Genomic DNA, 22232 nt, shown 5'->3' on the forward strand with positions numbered 1-22232 from the left:
GACGAGCGAAACGATTTGTGTGAATTGAATTCAAACCGAAACTCAATGCTTCACTTCACAAAAAAATTCACCAAATAAATTGTGTTTCACTGCCAACAAAATTCTCTTCATTCACACAAGAAGAAAGGCATTTAAATTCCTGTGGAGAAGCTTTTTTAACTTTTTAATTCCATATGCCTCTACCTGTCATATACAGTGGGGGAAATAAGTATTTGATCCCCTGCTGAATTTGTAAGTTTGCTCACTTACAAAGAAATGAACAGTCTCTAATTTTTATGGAAGTTTCATTTTAATGGAGAGAGAACTGAATATCAACCAAAAATATAGAAAAAATACATGACATAAAAGTTCTAAATTGATTTGCATGTCATTAAGTGAAGTATGGTCTCCTATTTTTTTAGAAATACAAACAACCATTTATTTTCCATAATGTTTACATCATTTTAAAGGTTAAAGACTTAGTTTATTTTTCTACATAATTGCCATTTCGGTCGGTGCATTTTTGTAGACGCTGTGGTAGTTTTAGAATGCCCATGTCATACCAGCTCGCCGCCATGTCCTTCAGGAAGCGTTGAACCTCATCTTTCACCTCTTCGTTGGAGCAGAATCGCCTTCCGGACAAATGTTCTTTCAACTTAGCGAACAGGTGGTAGTCACTGGGTGCCAAGTCCGGACTATAGGGTGGGTGGGTGATGAAGTTCCAACCGCCGATCTTTATGCATGTTTTCCTCAACCTTCGCGACTGTCTCGTTGGAAATTGTTCAATGGGAGCTCCATTTTCAAGGGCTGCCAAGCCAAGATTGAGCATCCCATCGAAGCCGCACATGCTTGTTTGGGAGTGGAGGAAGCACCAATCACAACAGTGTGGCCAACAGCCATATGAACAGTTTCTCTATTTCCCCACTGCTTTGGAGACCTTACTTTTGGGATTGCCCTCATATTTGATCCCCTACAACCAGGCCAGAATTTTGGCTCCCACTGATTAGCCCCACTGTGCCCATGTAGTACAGATATTACAATCAAAAATCAATCAATCAATTCCAGATACTCATGATGTCAAATTGTTATGTGTATAAAGCTCACCTGTCCACAGAATCAATTTCTTCCATTCCAACCTCTCCACCATCATGGGCAAGACCAAAGAGCTGTCAAAGGACATTAGGGACAAGACTATAGACCTGTACAAGGCTGGAATGGGCTACAAGACCATCAGCAAGAAGCTCGGTGAGAAGGTGACAACTATTGGTGCGGTTATTCATAAATGGAAGAAATATAAAATAATCATCAATCACATGGAGCCCCGTCTTATCTCATGGGGTGAGGATGATCATGAGAATGGTGAGAGATCAGCCCAAAACTACATGGGAGGAGCTTGTTAATGATCTGAAGGCAGTTGGGACCACCCCACAGTCACCAAGAACTCCATTGGTAACACTCTATGCCGTAATGGATTGAAATCTTGCAGCGCCCGCAAGGTCCCCCTGCTCAAGAAAGCACAGGTACAGGCCTGGAAGTTCACTGGCAAACTTATACACATAATGAGCTGAGATCTGGAATTGATTGATTGTAAACTGTGAGAGCCAGAATTCTGAATGGGTTGTAGGGGATCAAATACTTATTTCTCTCAATGACATGCAAATCAATTTATACCTTTTATGTAATGTTTTTTTTTCTATATTTTTGGTTGATATTCTGAATCCATTAAAGTGAAACTACCATAAACATTACAGACTGTTCATTTCTTTGTAAGCGAACAAACTTACAAATTCAGCAGGGGAATTTTTTACATCTTCTTGCCTCCTCCAATTTCTCATCGGTTTCTCAGACTCATCGAATTTTGTTGCAGCAGTGCAGTTACCAATTTCTTTCACTACTTCAACGATGTTTAATTTAAAACCAGCTTCATATTTTCTTCTGATCGAATGCTCCATCGTAGATAAGGGATGCTCTTACGATAAATGTGTATGAGGGTGTGAGATACAAAAAACACAAATCAGTGCAAACGTCACTTCAGAATGGTTCAGGTATTACTGTGTGGTCACGTAGGTACAATACATAGATAAAAAAGGCCGTGTGCTCCATGGTTACTCTCTGAGGTGGGTGTTAGCATATCATAATCTCTTGGACCAATAGTGTGAGTTTTCAGCATTCGACTTATACGAGCGACATTATAAAATACTGGAAATTATACGATAAAATCAGGCCCCGACTTATCCACGGGAGAACTTAAACGCGAGTATATACGGTATATTTCTTAAGTGAAAAGAAATAGTAATCTGATTAATATGTGATTTAAAATTTAAATTTAAAATTGATTACCATGAAACCAAACAAGAGTCCATGCAACAGAAGCATAAGGGGTCCCCAACCCCCAAGAAATGTCGTGTGCAGCATTTGCCCACAAAAGTCATGGTGACAGTTTTGTGAGATACAAAGGATGTTCTGCTATTCAGGGCACAAATGTCAACCATCATTTGAGAAACCTGTGCTTTCACAATGAAGTCATCAAACAGAAGCATCATGGGAAACTGTCAGCAGGCGTGTTGCTGGTGCTTTATGACAAAAATGAAAAGAAGTTGCTGTCAGGGAAAGTGGCTTCGTAGAGCTTAACCATCCATTGTACAGTCCAGACCAGGCTTCTAGTGATTAATTTCTCTTTTGAAAACCTGAACAAATTCTGGTTAGTTCCTGATGACGATGACCTCAAGGTGTCAGTAATGGGTTGACTGGAGGACCAAGATGAATCCTTCCATCCTGAAGAGATTAAATCACTGGAAACAAAGTGGACCAAGTGTGATGAAGTCAAAAGGGATCACATTGAAAAGTACTGAGGTGACTTTGACCATCAGATTTCATTTTCATAGTCAGGTAGATAAATTACTGAACACCTCTCGTACTTGCATTTTGCACATTGTGAGCATATGACTGAATGACTTGGCATTATGTGACACAATGTCAGTCATTGTCCAACCTGCTATATCCTAACTACAGGGTCACGGGGGGCCGCTGGAGCCAATCCCAGCCAGCACAGGGCACAAGGCAGGAACAAGCCCTGGGCAGGGCACACACTCACCCAGACACCAAGCACACATTAGGGACAATTTAGGATCGCCAATCCACCTAACCTTCATGTCTTTGGACTGTGGGAGGAAACCCATGTAGGCATGGGGAGAACATGCAAACTCCATGCATGTGGAAGTGAACCCAGGTCTCCTTACCAGGTCTCCGCCACCGTGCTGCCCTTTGATATTATTTACTGTTGTCCAGCATTGGTGACTTCTCTATCAGAAGCTTTGTTATGTCTGTTGTCTACAAAAATAAGGGATTCCATTTTTTTTCTCAGCGAACACTACAAACTGCATGTGTTAATTAACATAAAAAAATTACATTTTTGGGTGGAGTACTTCTTTTAAGGAAGGACTTGCATATTTAAAGGGCACAATGAGTTTCTGATGAAAGCTTTGAGGAGTCATCCTCTTCTTCTTCTTTTGTAACCTGCTCACTTTCTTTTTGACTTTGAAGGCTGCTGACTCAGTAGGAGAGATTTTGCTGTCCCTCAGTTACTTACCGACAGCAGAGAGACTGACGGTGGTGGTTGCTAAAGCTAAAAACCTGATGTGGACAAACGGGAAGACGACTGCAGGTGAGTAAGGAAGGTGGTGTGGTATAGCAGTTAAGGCTTTGGACCTCAAACAATGAAGTTGTGGGTACGAATCCCACCCCTGACACTGTGTGTGACCCTGCCTGTGCTCCAATTGGCAAAAACAAAAGAAATGTAACCAACTGTATCTCAAATGTTGTAAGACGCTTTGAATAAACCCGTCAGCCTAATAAATAAATAAACATAATTGAGTAATTGGAAGGAAGGAGCTTTATTTCATGCTGTGGTGTTCTTCTAAAACACTTGAAAAGATTGGATTGTTTGTTCTGTTCACTTCAATTTTATTTATAGCACCTTTGTATAGTGAACACCTTCACAAGACTTCTACAAATGGTAAAGTACAACTGTTTTCACCCTTTTGTAGTTGGAGCAGGGGTCACACAGGGAGCCTGAGGTGGTGATTGAACTATCAGACTTATGGCTTCAGAATCCGAATCACTTTAGTGCTAGTCCTGAGTTGCCATAACAGCTTGCATATTGTAATCTTTTTAGTTAGCCAATATAAGGGGTCATTTTGCTTGACTTCTCACTACATCTATAATGGCTAACACATACAACACCCTAGTACTACATGTTCTTACTGTAATAACTAGTCTTTCAATGATATGTGAACTCTTCGTGAAATTTGCAATAGATGTAAATTGAATATGAGTAGTGACATGTGAATGAAAACGTGGAAAATTACAAAATGTTCATAATTTGAAACTGAAAATTAGCATTGTGATGATGGAGGTGCCCCTATATGTGAGACTGCATGGACTTTGTTGTACAGACTAATGGATTGACATGCTGGACTGACTTTATTAGAATTGCTTAGCTTGGTTAAAGTTTAGATTAGATTAGAGTACTAGGGTGTTGTACCGTGTTAGCCATTATGAATGTAGAGAAAAGCCAAGCAAAATGACACCTTTTAGATTAGATAAACTTTTAACAATTGGTCTTTATTTTAGCATTCTTGTTTGATCTGGTTAAGGTTTAACAGGTAATCCATTCAAATGGTACCGAGTGTTTACAAAGAAGGACAACAAAGAGGCATGACAGGGCACTCACACGATGGGCAGGCTTAATTGGGAGGAGATAGAAACAAGACAGTATCCTACAGAAAGTGTTCTTTTCTCATTCTGAGAATAACATCATCTTCTGTGAGTAGCTAAGAAATGGGCAAAGAATGGAGACCATCATAAAACTGATGCGGCTAGAAGGGTCCAGGTGGTATATTGTGGCGGAGTGGTGGCTCTGAGGCTAGGTATCTGCACTGGCAATCAGAAGGTTGCCAGTTTGAATCCCGTAAATGCCAAAAGGGACTCTGCTCTGTTGGGCCCTTCAGCAAGGTCCTTAACCTGCAATTGCTGAGCGCTTTGAGTAGTGAGAAAAGCGCTATATAAATGCAAAGAATTATTATTATACTTTATGTCCAGTAGTACTTCTGCCTGTGCTGCTGCTTATGGAGCTACACTTTGATTACCGAGAACTGAAGAACAGTTTGCCTTCATTGTTACATTGCCTGTGGTTTCTTACTTGGGACCTCAGAACTTTTTACTACTTCCAGGTCAGTAGAGGAGTAGAGATGAGAGGAGACGTCCTCAATAGAGTCTGTGCCTACTGTAGTCTTGGGTGAAATGACCATATAGGTAAGGGTGTGCCTTACTGGCTCAAGACTCAGTTGCCTATATAGTATGACAGTTTGGAGTATATGCTCCCACCTAGTAAAGAACCTGAGGTTTAGGTCTCAGTGTGAAAGGAAATGCATTTTACACAATATTACAAATAGGAATTGGTGCAGTTTCATTTAAACAAGGAATCCAAAACCTTCTGATTCACATTTCAGAAATGACTGAAGAAGACGAAATCTGGATTAGTGACACTTCCTGGCTCAGGCAGGATAGTAAATGATCCCCCTGTCCTTTATGCAGTGTGATGGATTTACCCAGCCGGGATGCCTTTGTACTAGAAGGACCAGGAGTAGACAGCATGCATAGGGCATTATCTCCCCCCAGATCTAGATGACAGCTCCCCCCTGGGTTGCTGCAGCCACACAGGTTCCCTCAGGGCTTCATGGGCGATGGAGACCTGCTACTCAGCCCTGTTGGGTCCTGTGGATGCCACCAAAGGGTGCTGCAGGGTCTGGGGAGCACTACTTTATTGGGCCCCTCCTCACCCAGAAGTGCTCCGGGTATACATGAGAAGGAGCCAGCTGCCACTGCTCCAGGAGCCCGAGTCAGGATAAAGCTTGCTGGGAAGTGTGAAAGTGGAAAGAGGCAGAGACAGAGAAGAAGAAGAGGAGACAAAGTGTTGCTGTGCTTTGTGCTTATTGTGTTGGGGAAAACACTTCAGGGAAGAGTTTCCCATAATAAAAGTTTTGCTGTGTACTGGACTTGTGGCTGTGTCTGCTTGTGTCGGGTTTGGGGAGTTGGAGTGCCCCCTGGTGGCCACAGTAGCAAACCTCTATCTCTCCAATCTATATGATCGCACCCAAGACACACTCTAGTCCATGGCTGGCTCCTCTTTCACTGCTCTGCACTCCTCATACTACTGATGCCATCTGCTAACCAGAACGGAGCCCAAGAAGGCATAGCAGTGGCTGTCAAGGAGTGCCTTTCTCAGACTGTCACACGGCACAGGTCAGTGAAGTGACATCTAACAACATGCAAGCATGCACTGCTTTATTCTTGAAACACATACAACGATATGGAATAGTACTGCAGCAAATGATATGCAGTACAAATCTGTCATTTATCTTGATTTAAAACTAAATAAATAAATTACTAAGGCAAATAAATAATGACAACAATATTAACAGCCCATTGAGTTGGTAGGCTTTAGTCTGACATGACCTTTGACTGACATGGGTGTTGGGTGGCGGGCAATTACTCTGTGATGATCTCTCGGCAATGAATCTACTGTTAGGTTATCGACGAATGAACTTCATCCTAATTGACAAAGGTCAAAGCTGTATGGAGCCATTCTTAGGGGCAAAGAAAGGAAGAAGAGGAGGAATGAGCAAAAGATAAAGGTGCGTCATATCACAATGTCATCATTAACAGTGTTATGTTAGATTTTTGGATTAGTAATGGCGGTGAACAATGAGGATAGGAGCAGTATGGAGGGATATTTTGGACAAAATAAAATAAATAAATGCACAAATAAATAAAAGTGCTATGAAATATGAGAATAAATAAAGAAAAAGAGAATGAAATATTAGAACTGTCACACACGTGAATGGGAAAAAACTCCAAGGCTTAGCTAATGGTAATTCTACTCCTAGCAAGGAATTGGTGCTGTCAACAAACACTTTTCCTTGTTTTCCTGTTGCAGAGAGAATGATTGATGGGCATAATCCCATGACATCACATCTGGTCTGTCATCTTCGGTATTAAATCCTGCCGACTACGCCACTGTCATAAAAGACAAAACAAAATGAAATAGAGTTGGGGTGCCATAACAATCCCTTTATATTGAAATTGGCTAATATGAAAATAAATGTGAGACGTCTTCTTCTTAGCACGAGTCAAAAACATGACTGCTTGAAAATGGGAGATACGGTGGTTTTCAGGATGGCGGACAGGAAGAGGAGGGTGCAGCAGAGCTGACCAGATGTGACGTCATGAGATTGCACATGTCAATCATTCTTCCTGCAACAGGAATTACCATTAGTTTTGGAATTGTTTCCCATCATACATTTTGGTATGCTGCTATGCTTGTTATACCAAATATTTGCTATTTGGTACACTGGATTAATCCCTGAGGGGACATTGTCTTTTCATAATGAATAGTTTTTTTTGTGTTGTTGCTTATTTATTTATTTATTTTATTTTGTCTGTAATATTCCTCCAAACACAACATGAAATATGGCTTGAATTTAAAGCTGTCACTTTCATTCATCAAAGCTTAGAGGGCGGGCTCTAGTGAGTGCTGTGTTTTGATTGGTTATGTGACAGGTGTCTGGTTACACTTACAGGTAATCTAACTTAGACACCGTTAAAATATCTGACTATGCCACCCAGTTTTAATAAGAGACTGGGAACTCTTGAAATTTAACGATAACAGCACACAGGCTTCATTAAATTGGGTGGTGAGTAAACACACAAGGAAAGACACAACAGTAATTTCAGGAAAAGCAACAATTCTATTACATAAGACAATATAAAGTACATTAAAAAGATAAATTAACATAAAAAAATCTAACAATATCAGGAACGAAATTCCTTTTTCTAAAAAGGAAAGCACACAGTCCACATTCTAAAGTCTGTTAAAAACATGAAGTGGAGGATACAACCTTAAGTGATGCAGAGTCCAGTTTGCGCACTGTTTTACCCCAACAATTAATCGTCCAACTGTCCATGGATGCAGTCTGTTCACAGGACACTCGTTTTCCAAAAGACATTTTGTCAAATCGTGGAATCCCCGTCAGCGTCTCTTATTCATTCTTTTTTTCCACTTTGAGCTCCTTGTGTTGCTGTGACCTAGGCACGCCTCACTTCTCGTCTGCCAGCTTTGCTTGGTCTTGCTGGACCCACAACCATCTTCTTGTGGAGCTGTCTCTTCCTCCCTGGAGGTAAGTGTTGCCATCCTTGTGCCTCACGTAGTACCAGCCACGTATCCTTGTCTGCCTGCGAGCCCCTGTGCTCTGTCTGAGTGTCTTGGCAGCATACTCAATGGACCGTCCCTCACTCTGCCTTCTGCTGCCCAGAAGTTTAAATGTCCTTCAGTCCCTGCCTAGATCAACAGGACGATGTATTAAACAATGGCACATCCAAATTTCCTGGGTTTAACAAATAGTTTAAACACAAGTTAACAAAAAGTGTTGTTACCAACTATCAATGAGTACACATATGCTGATTAGAAACCAAAATTCTCAGGCATGTTCATTTCTAAGTCAGGTAAATACAAACAATTTCCAAGGAAGGAGCAGTTCTTTTATCACAATTTTGTATTGTTTGTGTGATTAACCAGTAAGCGGGGATTCTTTTGCAAGACAGCAAATACCAAATATCCTGTAGACAGCCATCACAATAATCAGTAACAGGATTACCCAGGAAATGTGCCTTTTAACTTCTCACTCCAGTCCCAACAATGGGTGCCTTTTGCCTTCTCATCTGCTGTGTTTTAAATGTAATATTTACATGTTCCTTTGCCTAAGAAAGAAATGGAACCACCCAGTGTACAAAAAATGTCCCCCTCTGACAGGTGAATCATCTGCAGAGTGAACAAACATGCTTTGCCTGACTTGGGAATCCTGCGGCTCATGCACTTGCTCAAAGTTGTGACTGTGCGTGTCGGATATGAGAACAAGAAGAACTTCCCCAGAATTCCTGTGCGAAGCGCCCCCTTGAATTCTTTCAACTCTGAATTCAGCATTGGAATCCTGCATCTGAAGAGTCTGCTGCAAATGTGGCATTGGATGGCTTAAGGTTTGAGTCTGGTGTAATGGCAATTCACCAGATAGATAGATAGATAGATAGATAGATAGATAGATAGATAGATAGATAGATAGATAGATAGATAGATAGATAGATAGATAGATAGATAGATAGATAGATAGATAGATAGATAGATAGATAGATACTTTATTAATCCCCAAGGGGAAATTCACATACTCCAGCAGCAGCATACTGATAACAATATTAAATTAAAGAGTGATAACAATGCAGGTGTACGGACAGACAATAACTTTGAATAATGTTAACGTTTACTCCCCCGGGTGGAATTGAAGTCACATAGTGTGGGGGAGGAACGATCTCCTCAGTCTGTCAGTGGAGCAGGACAGTGATAGCAGTCTGTCGCTGAAGCTGCTCCTCTGTCTGGAGATGATCCGGTTTAGTAGATGCAGTGGATTCTCCATGACTGACAGGAGCCTGCTCAGTGCCCGTCGCTCTGCCACGGATGTCAAACTGTCCAGCTCCATGCCTACAATAGAGCCGGCCTTCCTCACCAGCTTGTCGAGGCGTGAGGCGTCTCTCTTCTTTATGCTGCCTCCCCAGCACACCACCGCGTAGAAGAGGGCGCTTGCCACAACCGTCTGATAGAACATCTGCAGCATCTTATTGCAGATGTTGAAGGACGCCAGCCTTCTAAGGAATTATAGTCAGCTCTGTCCTCTCTTGCACAGAGCATCAGTATTGGCAGTCTAGTCCAATTTATCATCCAGCTGCACTCCCAGGTATTTATAGGTCTGCACCATCTGCACACAGTCACCTTTGATGATCACGGGGTCCATGAGGGGTCTGGGCCTCCTAAAATCTACCACCAGCTCCTTGGTTTTGCTGGTGTTCAGTTGTAGGTGGTTTGAGTCACACCATTTAACAAAGTCCTTGATGAGGTTCCTATACTTCTCCTCCTACCCACTCCTGATGCAGCCCACGATAGCAGTGTCGTCAGCAAACTTTTGCACGTGGCAGGACTCCGAGTTATATCGAGTTATACTTTTTTCAACCATAAATCATCTTGTCAAACCTCCTTTACCTGCCCATTCTGAGACCACTGATGACAGATGCAACATGTATATCAACTTTTTTAAACAAAAAGTTGATAATATCCGTTTACACCTCTCTACCAAGGATATCTTGCCCTTCCCAACTGTTGACTCATTGTCTGAGACCGTCCATCCTCTTTGCTCTTTCTCTGTTGCCACACGGGAAGAGGTGAAGGATGTCATCAGGAAAATGAAACCGTCTACTAGTTCCCTGGACCCTTTCCCCTCACTCTTGCTGAGGGCCAACATTTCTGCCATCTCTCCACTTATCACCAGGATAATAAATCAGTCCCTCCTGGCTGGCCATATTCCTTCTGCACTAAAAACTGCTGTCATCAGACCTCTACTGAAAAAATCCACCTTGGATCCTGAAGTTCTCTCCAATTATAGGCCCATCTCCAATCTTCCATTTCTCTCCAAAGTCCTGGAAAAAATAGTTGCAGCACAACTTCACGATCATCTCAAACTGAACAATCTGTTTGAAAAGTTTCAGTCTGGTTTTCGCCCTGGCCATAGCACTGAAACAGCCCTGGTCAGGGTCACCAATGATCTTCTGATGACGGCAGATACTGGTTCACCTTCACTACTTATCCTCCTTGACCTGACAGCTGCTTTTGACACAATAGACCATAACATCCTTCTTCACCGCCTGCAATACACTATTGGACTCTCAGGAATTGTTCTAAATTGGTTTACATCATACCTGACTGGCAGAACTGAGCATGTCGCCCTTGGCAGCGCAAAGTCCCACACCCACAACGTCGCCTGTGGTGTTCCACAGGGCTCTGTGCTGGGCCCTATCCTTTTCACTATCTACATGCTCCCCCTTGGAACTGTCATTGGCAGACATGGTTTATCGTTCCATTGCTATGCCGATGACACTCAGCTTTACCTCAGGACTACTCCCACCTCCTCTACTGCTCCTCTGCCAACATCTACATTGTCTACCTGCCTGGAGGAGATAGAGGCTTGGATGAGGCTCAATTTTCTTCAGTTGAACAGATCCAAAACAGAAGCCATCTTAGTTGGTACATCACATCATCTTCGCTCTTCTACCATCACCAGTATTACTTTCTCTGGCCAAAATATTCCTCTTTCCACATCTGTTACTAATTTGGGTGTTAGAATGGACTCCCAACTCACATCAAATATCTCTGTAAGTCATCTTTTTACCATCTCAAGAACATCGCTAAACTCCGCCCATTACTCACCCTGGCAGATGCAGAGAAGCTCGTCCATGCCTTTGTCTCTTCCAGGCTGGATTACTGTAATGCACTCCTCATTGGGATTCCTGGCAAGAGTATCCAGAGACTCCAGTATATTCAGAACAGCGCTGCCAGGATCCTGATGAGGGTGCGAAAGTATGATCACATCACCCCAATCCTGAAAACCCTTCACTGGCTCCCTGTTTCATTCAGAATAGAGTACAAGGTCTCCCTTCTTACCCATCAGTGCATTTATGGACATGCCCCTCTTTATCTACAGGAACTCCTTACCCCCCATAACTCCTTACGTTCCCTCCGCTCTGTACTCACTAACACTCTTCAAGTCCCCAGAACTAAGCTCAGCAGCATGGGTGACAGGGCGTTTTCATCGGTGGCGCCGAGGCTGTGGAATGCCCTCCCTGATTACCTGAGAGCCCCACAGTCGACTGAGGCCTTTAAGCGAAACCTAAAAACTCATCTTTTTAGAAAGTCATTTTGTTAAAGTATTTTATAGACTCTTCTGTTCTTTTTTATTTTATTATTCTATTTTTACTCTGTAGCACTTTGGGATTGCTAAAATATAAAGTGCAATATAAATAAAATTTATTATTATTATTATTATTTATTATTGGAAGTCTGATGTATATAGGCTGAACAGGACTGGAGAAAGTACAGTCCCCTGTGGCGCTCCTGTGCTGCTGACCACAATGTCAGACCTGCAGTTCCCGAGACGCACATACTGAGGTCTGTCTGTAAGATAGTCCACGGTCCATGCTACCAGGTATGAATCTACTCCCATCTCTGTCAGCTTGCCCTTGAGGAGCAGAGGTTGGATTGTGTTGAAGGCGCTAGAGAAGTCTAGAAACATAATTCTTACAGCACCACTGCCTCTGTCCAAGTAGATAGATAGATAGATAGATAGATAGATAGATAGATAGATAGATAGATAGATAGATAGATAGATAGATAGATAGATAGATAGATAGATAGATAGATAGATAGATAGATACTTTATTAATCCCGATGGGAAATTCACAGTGGGAGAGGGATCGGCGTAGCATGTAGATGATGGCATCCTCCGCTCCCACCTTCTCCTGGTATGCGAACTGCAGAGGGTCGAAGGTGTGGCGGACCTGTGGCCTCAGGTGGTGAAGCAGCAGCCTCTCCATGGTCTTCATCACTATTTCACTTCACACTTCATCACAATTCACCCACCTTCTAAGCTTTGAGGAGTGAAAGTGGCAGTTTTAAATTCAAGTCGTATTTCGTGATGTGCTTGAAGGAATATTATGGACAAAATGGAACAAATAAATAAGCAACGAAAAACATATTCTGTGACACATTAATGTATTTAGGCTCACATTTCATGCTCTTTTTCTTTCTATCACATTTCACAGCACTTTTATTTATTTGCGTATTTATTTATTTATTTCATTTTGTGTGAAATTCAGTATTTGTCCACAGCTCATTAACATTATCTAACTCTATCAGTCATATTGCACATAAAAGACAGCTGAACTTTCCCTTAAAATGTTGTCAGCAGGCTGCAGTAAGTTATAAAGCTGGTGGATTTGCTTTATCCATCCTGATTACCTGGACTGAGCAGAAGAAATCCTCAGCTTTCACTTTGATGTCTGCAGGCATTGAGCTAATTTAGCTGTAATTCACGACTGCGGCCATATGCTTCCTTATTCATATGAACGTTTGGATTGCATACTGACATGCTGTAATAACCTAATTGGAGGCAGCTGCGACAATACTGGCAGATAAAAAAAACAACAAATGTTTATTTATATTAACTCTCAATTCACTTCTTAAATATGAATTTGTGTCAATAAAATGGGTGCTAATGGCTCGGTGATCAAACGTTCACGAGTACACTTTGTGTCCATAAAAGAAGCTGCGGCCAAGTATGATCTCATTGGGCAGTGGTTGAAATGGAAGAACGAAGAGGAGACGCACCAGAGGTTTCACGCACTCCCAGTAGATTCAAGAAGTATTCAGATGTCTTCACTTTTTTCATATTTCGTTATGTTGCAGCTGTGTTCTAAAATCATTTCAATTCACTTTTTCCCTCATCAAGCAACACTCAATACCCAAAGCAAAAGCAAGATTTTAGAAATGTTTGCATATTTATTAAAAGACTGAAATATCACATTGACACAAGTTTTCAGCCCCTTTACTGCATACTTTGTTGAAGCCCCTTTATGCAGCGATTCCAGCCTGGTCTTCTTGGGTTTGACGTGACAAACTTCATACACTTGGATGTGGTGGTTTTCTGCCGGTCTTCTCTGTAGATCCTCTCAAGCTCCGTCAGGTTAGATGGAGATCAACAGTGGACAGCTATGTTCAGGTGTCTCCAGAAATGTTCGTCTGGTTTCAAGTCTGGGCTCTGGTTGGGCCAGTTAGGGACATCATCTCGCTTACTCCTGAACCAAATTCTGTTATCAGAGATTTGATAAACCATTCAGTCCGTCAACCCCATTTGTTTAGCTAATACTGTAGCTAAGCTGTCCCCTTATCTCATCCTGATTCTTTTTAAAGGTTGTCGAGGTTTCTACTTCAACTCCATGTCTCGGTAGTTTGTCCCATAACTCTTTGCATAAAAAAGTGCTTCCTGGCTCGAGTCTTAAATGCCCTTCCAATTAATTTCCAAGGTAAATCCAAGTTGTCAAGTCAGAAATACAATTTATTTTTGTATAGCCCAAAATCACTCAATAAGTTCCACAATGGGCTTTAACAGACCCTGCCTTTTGACAGCTTTGACTCTCTAAGAAGACAAGGAAAAACTCCCCCCCCCCAAAAAAAAAATGGAAGAAACCTTGGGAAAGGCAGTTCAAAGAGAGACCCCTTTCCAGGTAGGTTGGCGTGCAGTAGGTGTCAAAAAGAAGGGGGTCAATACAATACAATACGCAGAGCAGAACACAAGTAATCCTCAATACAATACAATACAATACAATTATTACAAGTACGGAGCAGAATTTAACAGTAGATGATATCACATAATAGGATTTGGATTTGTTCAGAGTCCTGGAGACCTTGGCCATCAAGCTGCCTCCCCCTATTGGCCATTCCACAGCTGAGTCAGCCAATTCGATGAAAGGACCCCTCTATTCAACGATTCCTGCGATCCTCCATCAGAGATGACTTTACCTTAGGCAGGCAAAACAACATGGCAAGTGGGCAGTGGCACCAAGTAGCCCAATGTTCTCCATCTGGGATGTCCATCCATCCCCTAGGGCACCCTCGTCTGGGTGTGCCATCGTTCCCTCTCTTGGCTGGGATGCCTTTCTGTTCACTCGGGGCATCCCGTCCAGGTAAGGTTGGGATGCTTGTCCATCCAGTGTGTCTCCTACATCATGTTTTCATGTTATTTGTATATTTTATATTCTACTACATTAATTAAGCTATTTTACTACATATGTAATATTTATTTTTTATTATTCAACTCTTCTAATCTGGAAATCACTTTGGATCAACTGCTTTTCTTTTTAAATGTGCTATATAAATAAATGACTTGACTTGGAAAATTTCTGTCTAACTGCTATTAGCTGTTAGGTTTTTATTATCTAGGAATTGTAATTTGCTGCTTGTATCTTGTTCTGAACTCTTTATGTGTGATGAAGAATTTTGAACCCTTGTTTTGTGGTAAAATGACACAAAGAGCACAGATAAAGAGTTGGGGTACCTCCTTGGTAACCCGCTATAATCTGACTGGTTTTTGTGTAAATAAACACCCAGTTAGTTCTGGAGATGTCTTTGCAGACATGAGTCCAAACACAACCGAGGTAGGTAACTGGTTTCCCAGTTTCTGAAGGGAGATGGTAGGAAGGGGCGAGAACCAGGAGGATGGACCCCGGAGATGACCTCAGTGATGGAAGGGCCGTCAATCACCCGGTCTGCAGAGGGAGAAAGAGAGAAAGAATCAGAAAACAGTGCCATCCCCTGGCTCAACGGGTAACTACATTCACTAGAACCCTTAAGTTGACTCCCATGCGTATACGAGTGACATCTGTAGCACTTGTTCCCAAGAAGCACCCCCAGACTGATGTTTATGTGATTATGATGACCTTGTTTAGTAAGTTGCTTTGGATAAAAGTGTCTGTTAACCAAAATGACTGGAAACTAAAGCTCCAGACTTGGGAGGCAATTTGAAAGTAATGGTCCGCCCACCATGAAGAAGGGGCAGCCGGAGTTACTGTACTTTGTGGTATCGAGAGTTGAGCAGGTGACCCCACAACCACCATCACCATGGTCAGTGACTTGTAAGTCAGGCCCAGGTTCTTCTTTTCCACTCTGGAGGGCCGTCACAATCCCCCTTTTATAATCTGATGCATTACCTCCGACAGAGCTGCCTTTGCCTGCATTTCTTATGGGGTGAAAGTCATTTCAAAGTTATCTGCCGGAAAAAGCTTAGAGCAGCCACTTAAGCGAAGGTGAGCTACATTATGACAGCTTGCCAATGCCTGTTAAAATGTTTTTGGGAGATTGCATATTTATTATTTCCTAGAGAATTGTCTGTTGAAGACCCTCCATAAATAATAGGTGATTTTTTTTTTTTTTTAGTGCTCCCTTTATCTCTTTTCAGGTACTCACTGCAGAATGCCAAGAGAAGAGTCGGCACAGCCGGCGAATGCCTGCATCGTGATCTGTGATTAAAGCTCAGCCGATCAAAACGCATGAAAAATGAGTTTCACCGTGTAATTCTGCCTAAGTGCTCAACTCCTCTTTATTCACTGGGCACCTCTCACTTGGCGGTCTCCGGCGAACTTCTAATGTAATAAAACGTTTTAATGCAATTTAGCAACGAAACTAGGCGTTCCAACAAAAACAACACTGCAAAAAAAAAAAAAACAGCTTTTCTTTTTAAGTCACTCATTTTAAAAAGTATCAAAAATATCACTTCTAACAAATTAGCGTGTTTTTAACTGGTGCATGTATTTAATTTAAATGAAAGGCATTGTGTACGTCAGCCTCTTTTGTCCTGGCAGTGACTTATCTGAATTAAAGGAATGCTCCACCCAAAATGATATTTATTTTTTAAACGTTGCTTACCCCGGTTCTTTGTAGTGATGGCCGAGAAAACTTGTTTCATTCAAAGAGAAGCTAATATGTTTATGCGTCAATGAAAGAGAACGTGACCAACGCTGGATAAAGCAAATAATATCAAAATATCCCTGAAAAAAATCTCACGTTATTAGCGTTGCATAATCTGCTGTAAGAAAAACAAGGGACAACAATCAAGAGGTGATGTGCCCAGACGGCCATCCCGTATAATTGATTGCAGTAAAATAAAAAAAATTATTGCTAAGTCGTCTCTGCAGACGTGAGTCTCAAGATGGCGGATTTGGGCACTAGTGACAGGAAGAGGCGGGTCCATGTGGGCGGACACCAGAAGTGACATCAGAGGTGTTCTAACTGTCACTCAACCGGTCTGCAGCGGGAGGTAGAGAGAATGGCATTAAGACACAGCGCCAGCCCCTGGAGTGGCAGTAGGACTGCAGTCACTAGAGCCCTTCACCTGTCCCCAGTGTGTACACGTGTGACGCCACATAAAGTCATCCAGTCAAATACTCAATACATGCAAAACACGTGCAGTTCTCACTAAAACGTTGCTGAATCGATATTCCACAATTCAGAAGCCACTTTTACAAAGGGTTGCACTTTTGAGTTGAAAACAGGACTTTTGACCAATGTATCGTGGTAGAGATGGGTCTTCAATTAACATTTTATGGGCTACTTTGTTGGCACGATTCCGAGGGGAACAGCCGAAAAATCCAAGTCCCTCTTGCTAAATATTCATAAGGGAATTCGCCAGGCTTATGCATCCTGGAGCGGTAGGCTGACCAATCTAATTGACAGGACCATGAAGTGTAAACGCTAATCCAGCTGAATACCATAATACCATAACTGTTGCTAAGGCTCGGAATAGAAGTCCTGCCAAAAAAGTGATTTGACTGTACAGGAAAGAAAATCCTGTGCAGTAAAATGTAAGAGAGTGTAGTGCGAAGGGGTCCCTGATGTATGTAAACGGACCCGAGTACAGCGAGTGCTAACAGAGCTGGGGAGATGACAACCCACAAATGGGGAAAGAATTGTGAGGAGAGACACACGGCAGCATATGCCTACATTGACTCTGTTTGTCGAATAGATCAGCTGATATTTACCAACCTCCATGGTGTGCTGGACACCCTCGCAGGACTGGCTGCTCAAATGTTAGGGGCTCAGCTCAAAATGGGGCAGTGTTGTAGGTGGATGTGCATCCCATTGAAGGTGGACCTGCTTTCCTTACTTGGATGGAAGGGCAACATAATGGATGGTCTCAGCCAATGTGTCAGCAGCATCCCAGCAGGCAATTCCTTACACTGTCGGCGTATCCTGGTCAGAAGGGCTAGCAATCCCTTTCTTGTTTGGGACGTCATGGTCTGAAGGGCACTGAGAGGCTGCCTCCTGTGCTTGTGTCACTTCTTCATACGCTGGGTGGGCAACATCCCTTCTGTTGAGTCCCTGGTTGGAGTTGTGGTTATGTAGGGTTGCCCTGTTGGGTTCTGTAGTTGACGCCACAGGGAGTTAGTGGAGAGTCCCCTGTCATGGGGTGGATCTGCCTGCATTGGAGGTGCTTAGGTTAGGTTGAGAAGTAGTGAAGTACAGCTCAGGGAGTTGGAATTGACATGGCCGGGGCTTGCCAAGGAGCAGTGGAGGAGGAATTATGATTGTATGGATTTATGGGAAAACGAATCCGTGGGCAGGGCTGTCATAACAGCATTATAGGCCTCTGGGCAAAGCGGTGCACTGGGGCCCCTACCTACATAACCACTCAGCAAGTCACAACATACATAGATTATCATGGGCCCTCTATGCTCGTGGGGCCCCCAGTCAAGTGCCCAGCGTGCCCATGCATTAAGACAGCCCTGCTCATGGGAGGTATTTTGTTTAAATAAAAACACGACTGAAGTGTGAGTAATTCTGTTGGGGATTGGGAGTCTGTTTCTCCCCCTAGTGTCCGATATCTTATTAAATGATGTTTCTCAAAATCTACTCATGCATAAAATTTGCAAATCAATAGGACTAGCCCCGTGACAAAATGGAGCAGACTGCAGAAATCCAGGCTAAATTAAACAGTTTCTATGACAGGTATCACTGGGCATTGGTCAAGCGGTTTTTGAAGAACATGGAGATAAGCACTTGACCAATCTGTACCAAAAACAATAGGCCTGGAGCCTGTAATAAGACAAACACAATGCAGCATGTTTGATAAAGATGGTCATTTTTTTTTCAGAATTTTGGGATTCACTGTGGTCATCTTGGAAATTGTCTGTTCTAAAATGTTCCAGCTTTACTAGGATGTAGTCATACAGGAGCTGCACAGCATAATCTCCTGGTTAAAATTGTAATTTTAAGATGGGAAAATAAATTTTGATTTTCCACAGTCACACACACACACCTAATATATCTGTATTGCTTGGGTCTGCAGCCAGTCAGATCCTATCCCTATCCCTATTGCCAACCTTTACAATGCCAATGGAGGAGTCCTCCAACACCTATGCATGACATGCCCCCTCCCACAGCTTCAGCTTGGAGGGGCAAGAAGATCTAACCGTAATGTTGTGGATGAGGGAGAGGGCATCAGTGTTGGCATTGAGCGATACCTTCTGGTTCACTACTTTAAATTTGTAAGACTGGAGACTCAGGAACCACTGAGTGACCCTTGGATTCGAGCCTCAACAAGAGGTGTCTGTGGCTGGTGTCCGAGGCGTTGGTCTGGAGAATAGAGAAATCAGGGGTTATCAATACAGGAGCAGAAGTCAGGGCCTCCTTTAAGTCACAGAATGTGGCATTTGCTGTGGGATTCCACACTACCAAATTGGGCTCCTTCTACTTTGTTAAATTGTTTAGAGGCATGGCCAAGAGAAGCAGGGCATGAGCCAAAGAGAAGAACACAGCATTGCCAGTGGCCACTAGGGGTACAAAATGCGTTTTTTTCTTTTCTTGCATCTGTCAAGGGGATCTTGCAGTAGCCTTTCATCATGTCAAGGGTGAACAGGTAGTGGGCATTACCCAGACTCTCCAGAATATCGCCCACCCTTGGTATGATATAGGCATTGAAATGGGACACTCGGTTAAGCCAACAGAAGTCATTGCAGAAGCGTAAACTTTCGTCTGGCTTAGGGACTAATACAATCAGGCTGAACCAGGGACTATTGCTGACCTCAATCACACCCAGTTCCAGAATCCAATGTATTTCCAACTCCACCTCTGCCCTCTTGCCCACAGATGACCACTCCTGGCTCTGTGATGATATCACGGATTATCAATGTTATGCGGCCCGGCTGGGATCCGACCACTCCCTTGATTGAAGCTATCGCAGCCCCTAACACTTGTCTCTGCCGAGGGCTAAACTTATCACCATAATCTATTTGTTTGGCGTCCGTAAACATGGGGACAGTGGAAAGGGCCATTGAGTCCATGGAGTCGCGTACTACCCACAGTTTTAGGAGATTAACATGGTATACCCACTCTTGTGGATGCCGGTTGAGATGGTAAATTAAATAATCAACCAGTCTCTTTCTTTCTTGTAGTTCAAATGGCCCCTGCCAGTGTGCAAGTAACTTAGAATGGTTTGTAGGTATAAGTGCCATGACTCAATCCCCTGGGCAGAACTCTCAGAGACGGGAGTTCCGGTTGTACAGCCGACCCTGTGTACAGTGCGCCACCTCTAAATACTTCATGGACGATCACAGTTGCTCAAAGCAGTCTCCAAATTTGGTAGCATACTCTACCACGTTATGAAAGAGGGGACAGGTTTCCTCTTCCCAACACTCCTGAACGAGATGGAATAGTCCCCTGGGGTTGCCTACATTAGAGGAGCTCAAAATGCAAAAAGCCAGTGGAGGCCTGAGACACTTCCCAGAAAGCAAATAGGACCAGTGGGAGGAGTTGGTCCCAGTCCTTCCCGTCTATCTGGACCACTTTCCTCAGCATTTATTTGAGGGTCTGTTTGAAATGCTCGACTAATCTGTATGTCTGGGAGCAATAAATGGATGCCCTGAGGTGGCAGATCCAGTGAAGTCTGGCCATCTCCTTGAAGGTTTGTGATACGAAAGGCATCCCCTGATTCGTGAGGATTTTTTTAGGAATGTCCACCCATGAGAAGACCCCATAAGTCATCGGGCAATTACTTTAGATGTAGCAATCCTAAGGGGTATGGCCTCTGGATATCATTTGGCATAATTAACCAGGACTATGATATATTTATGTCCCCTTGCTGAGGGTTCGAGGGGCCCCATGATGTCCACACCTAATCTCTCGAATGGGGTGTCAATTATGAGCAAGGGAACCAGAGGTACGCGATCCTAACGGGGAATTTTCCCATTAACGACCACAACTGCATTGCTGGCATGTTTCAATGAGTCATCATTCCACTGCTCCTGCCTAAAGGACAAGAGCAGTTGGTGGAAATGTAGCTGTAGAGAAGCAAGGGCATCAGGGAGGCTTTCATTTGACGCAGCAGGTGCCTAAGGTGAAGTGTGCAGAGTTTGTCTCCAACCCGCAATCTCCACTTCTTGCTCCAGATCTGCGAGGTCATATTGAGTAGCTACCCCCTTACCTGCTCTCTTACATGGCTAGGACTTCTCCAAAGATGTCCGTGACAAGGTTTTTGGCTCCTGAGAAAGTTGCCAGTATATGACTCCATTCTTGATGCAAAAAACATCGCCAGGTGGCTGTGCACTCAAAAATTAATAAATAAGCCTCAACATCTTCATGGTGCCTCATGTAAACAGAGTAGATGGGCTGGTCCTTGCCTTCTCTCCTGGTGTACCCCATCCTGGTATCCGCAGCATCCGTCCACATCCATCAACTCAGCCTGACAAGCTAGCCACTGTGCAAGCTGATTGACCAGTTGCTGCACAACTTTGGCCAGTCCTACTAGCTCAGTCATTGTAGAAGCCTGATAATCCTGCCGACTGCGCCACCTGTCATCGGGCAGTGGAAGGACAAACTGGAATTGGAAAGATTGTTGGGACACCAACTGCGTCATCCCTTTTATTCGTCACCAGACAAAATAAACAGAATGAAAAAATGAAATGAAAAGGCACGGTTTTACTTTGCTCCCCAGTCCAGTGTTTCTCTTAAACTGTGGTTTCAGGTTAGTGCTCCGCTCTGAGGCTTACTTTGATCTTTAAAAGATGACTCCTCTAAGGCTGCCTGTCCTTTATGGCGAATGGACTGGAAGAGGCGGGGCTAGATGCCCATATTGGGCAGTTTCTCGGAGCTGTGAGGAAAGAAGAAAAACAGGACAGTTAGTGGTAGCCCCCCCCCCCCCCGTCTCTTGCACATGCGTAATACTATCTATCTATCTATCTATCTATCTATCTATCTATCTATCTATCTATCTATCTATCTATCTATCTATCTATCTATCTATCTATCTATCTATCGTATAGTGCATTTCATATCTATCTATCTATCTATCTATTAATTAATTGTATAGTGTATTTCATATCTACTTCGGTGGGTTGGCACCCTGCCTGGGATTGCTTCCTGCCTTGTGCCCTGTGTTGGCTGAGATTGGCTCCAGCAGACCCCCCGTGACCCTGTGTTCGGATTCAGTGGGTTGGATAATGGATGGATGGATGATTTCATATCTATCTATCTATCTATCTATCTATCTATCTATCTATCTATCTATCTATCTATCTATCTATCTATCTATCTATCTATCTATCTATCTATCTATCTATCTATCTATCTATTAATTGTATAGTGCATTTCATATCTATCTATCTATCTATCTATCTATCTATCTATCTATCTATCTATCTATCTATCTATCTATCAATTAATTGTATAGTGCATTTCATATCTATCTATCTATCTATCTATCTATCTATCT

At 42.9% G+C, this 22232-nt stretch overlaps 1 protein-coding gene across 1 annotated transcript in view; it reads left to right on the forward strand.

Moving 5' to 3' along the window:
* Nucleotides 1-22232, forward strand: part of syt12 (synaptotagmin XII) — a 375899-nt gene that overhangs the window by 337705 nt on the left and 15962 nt on the right. Inside the window, exon 6 of the mRNA XM_028793531.2 lies at nucleotides 3523-3643. Coding sequence (XP_028649364.1) covers nucleotides 3523-3643 — 121 coding nt within the window. The remainder of the gene's footprint in view (nucleotides 1-3522; nucleotides 3644-22232) is intronic.

Source organism: Erpetoichthys calabaricus, chromosome 2 (assembly GCF_900747795.2).
Source record: "Erpetoichthys calabaricus chromosome 2, fErpCal1.3, whole genome shotgun sequence".
Classification (NCBI taxonomy): Eukaryota; Metazoa; Chordata; class Cladistia; order Polypteriformes; family Polypteridae; genus Erpetoichthys; species Erpetoichthys calabaricus.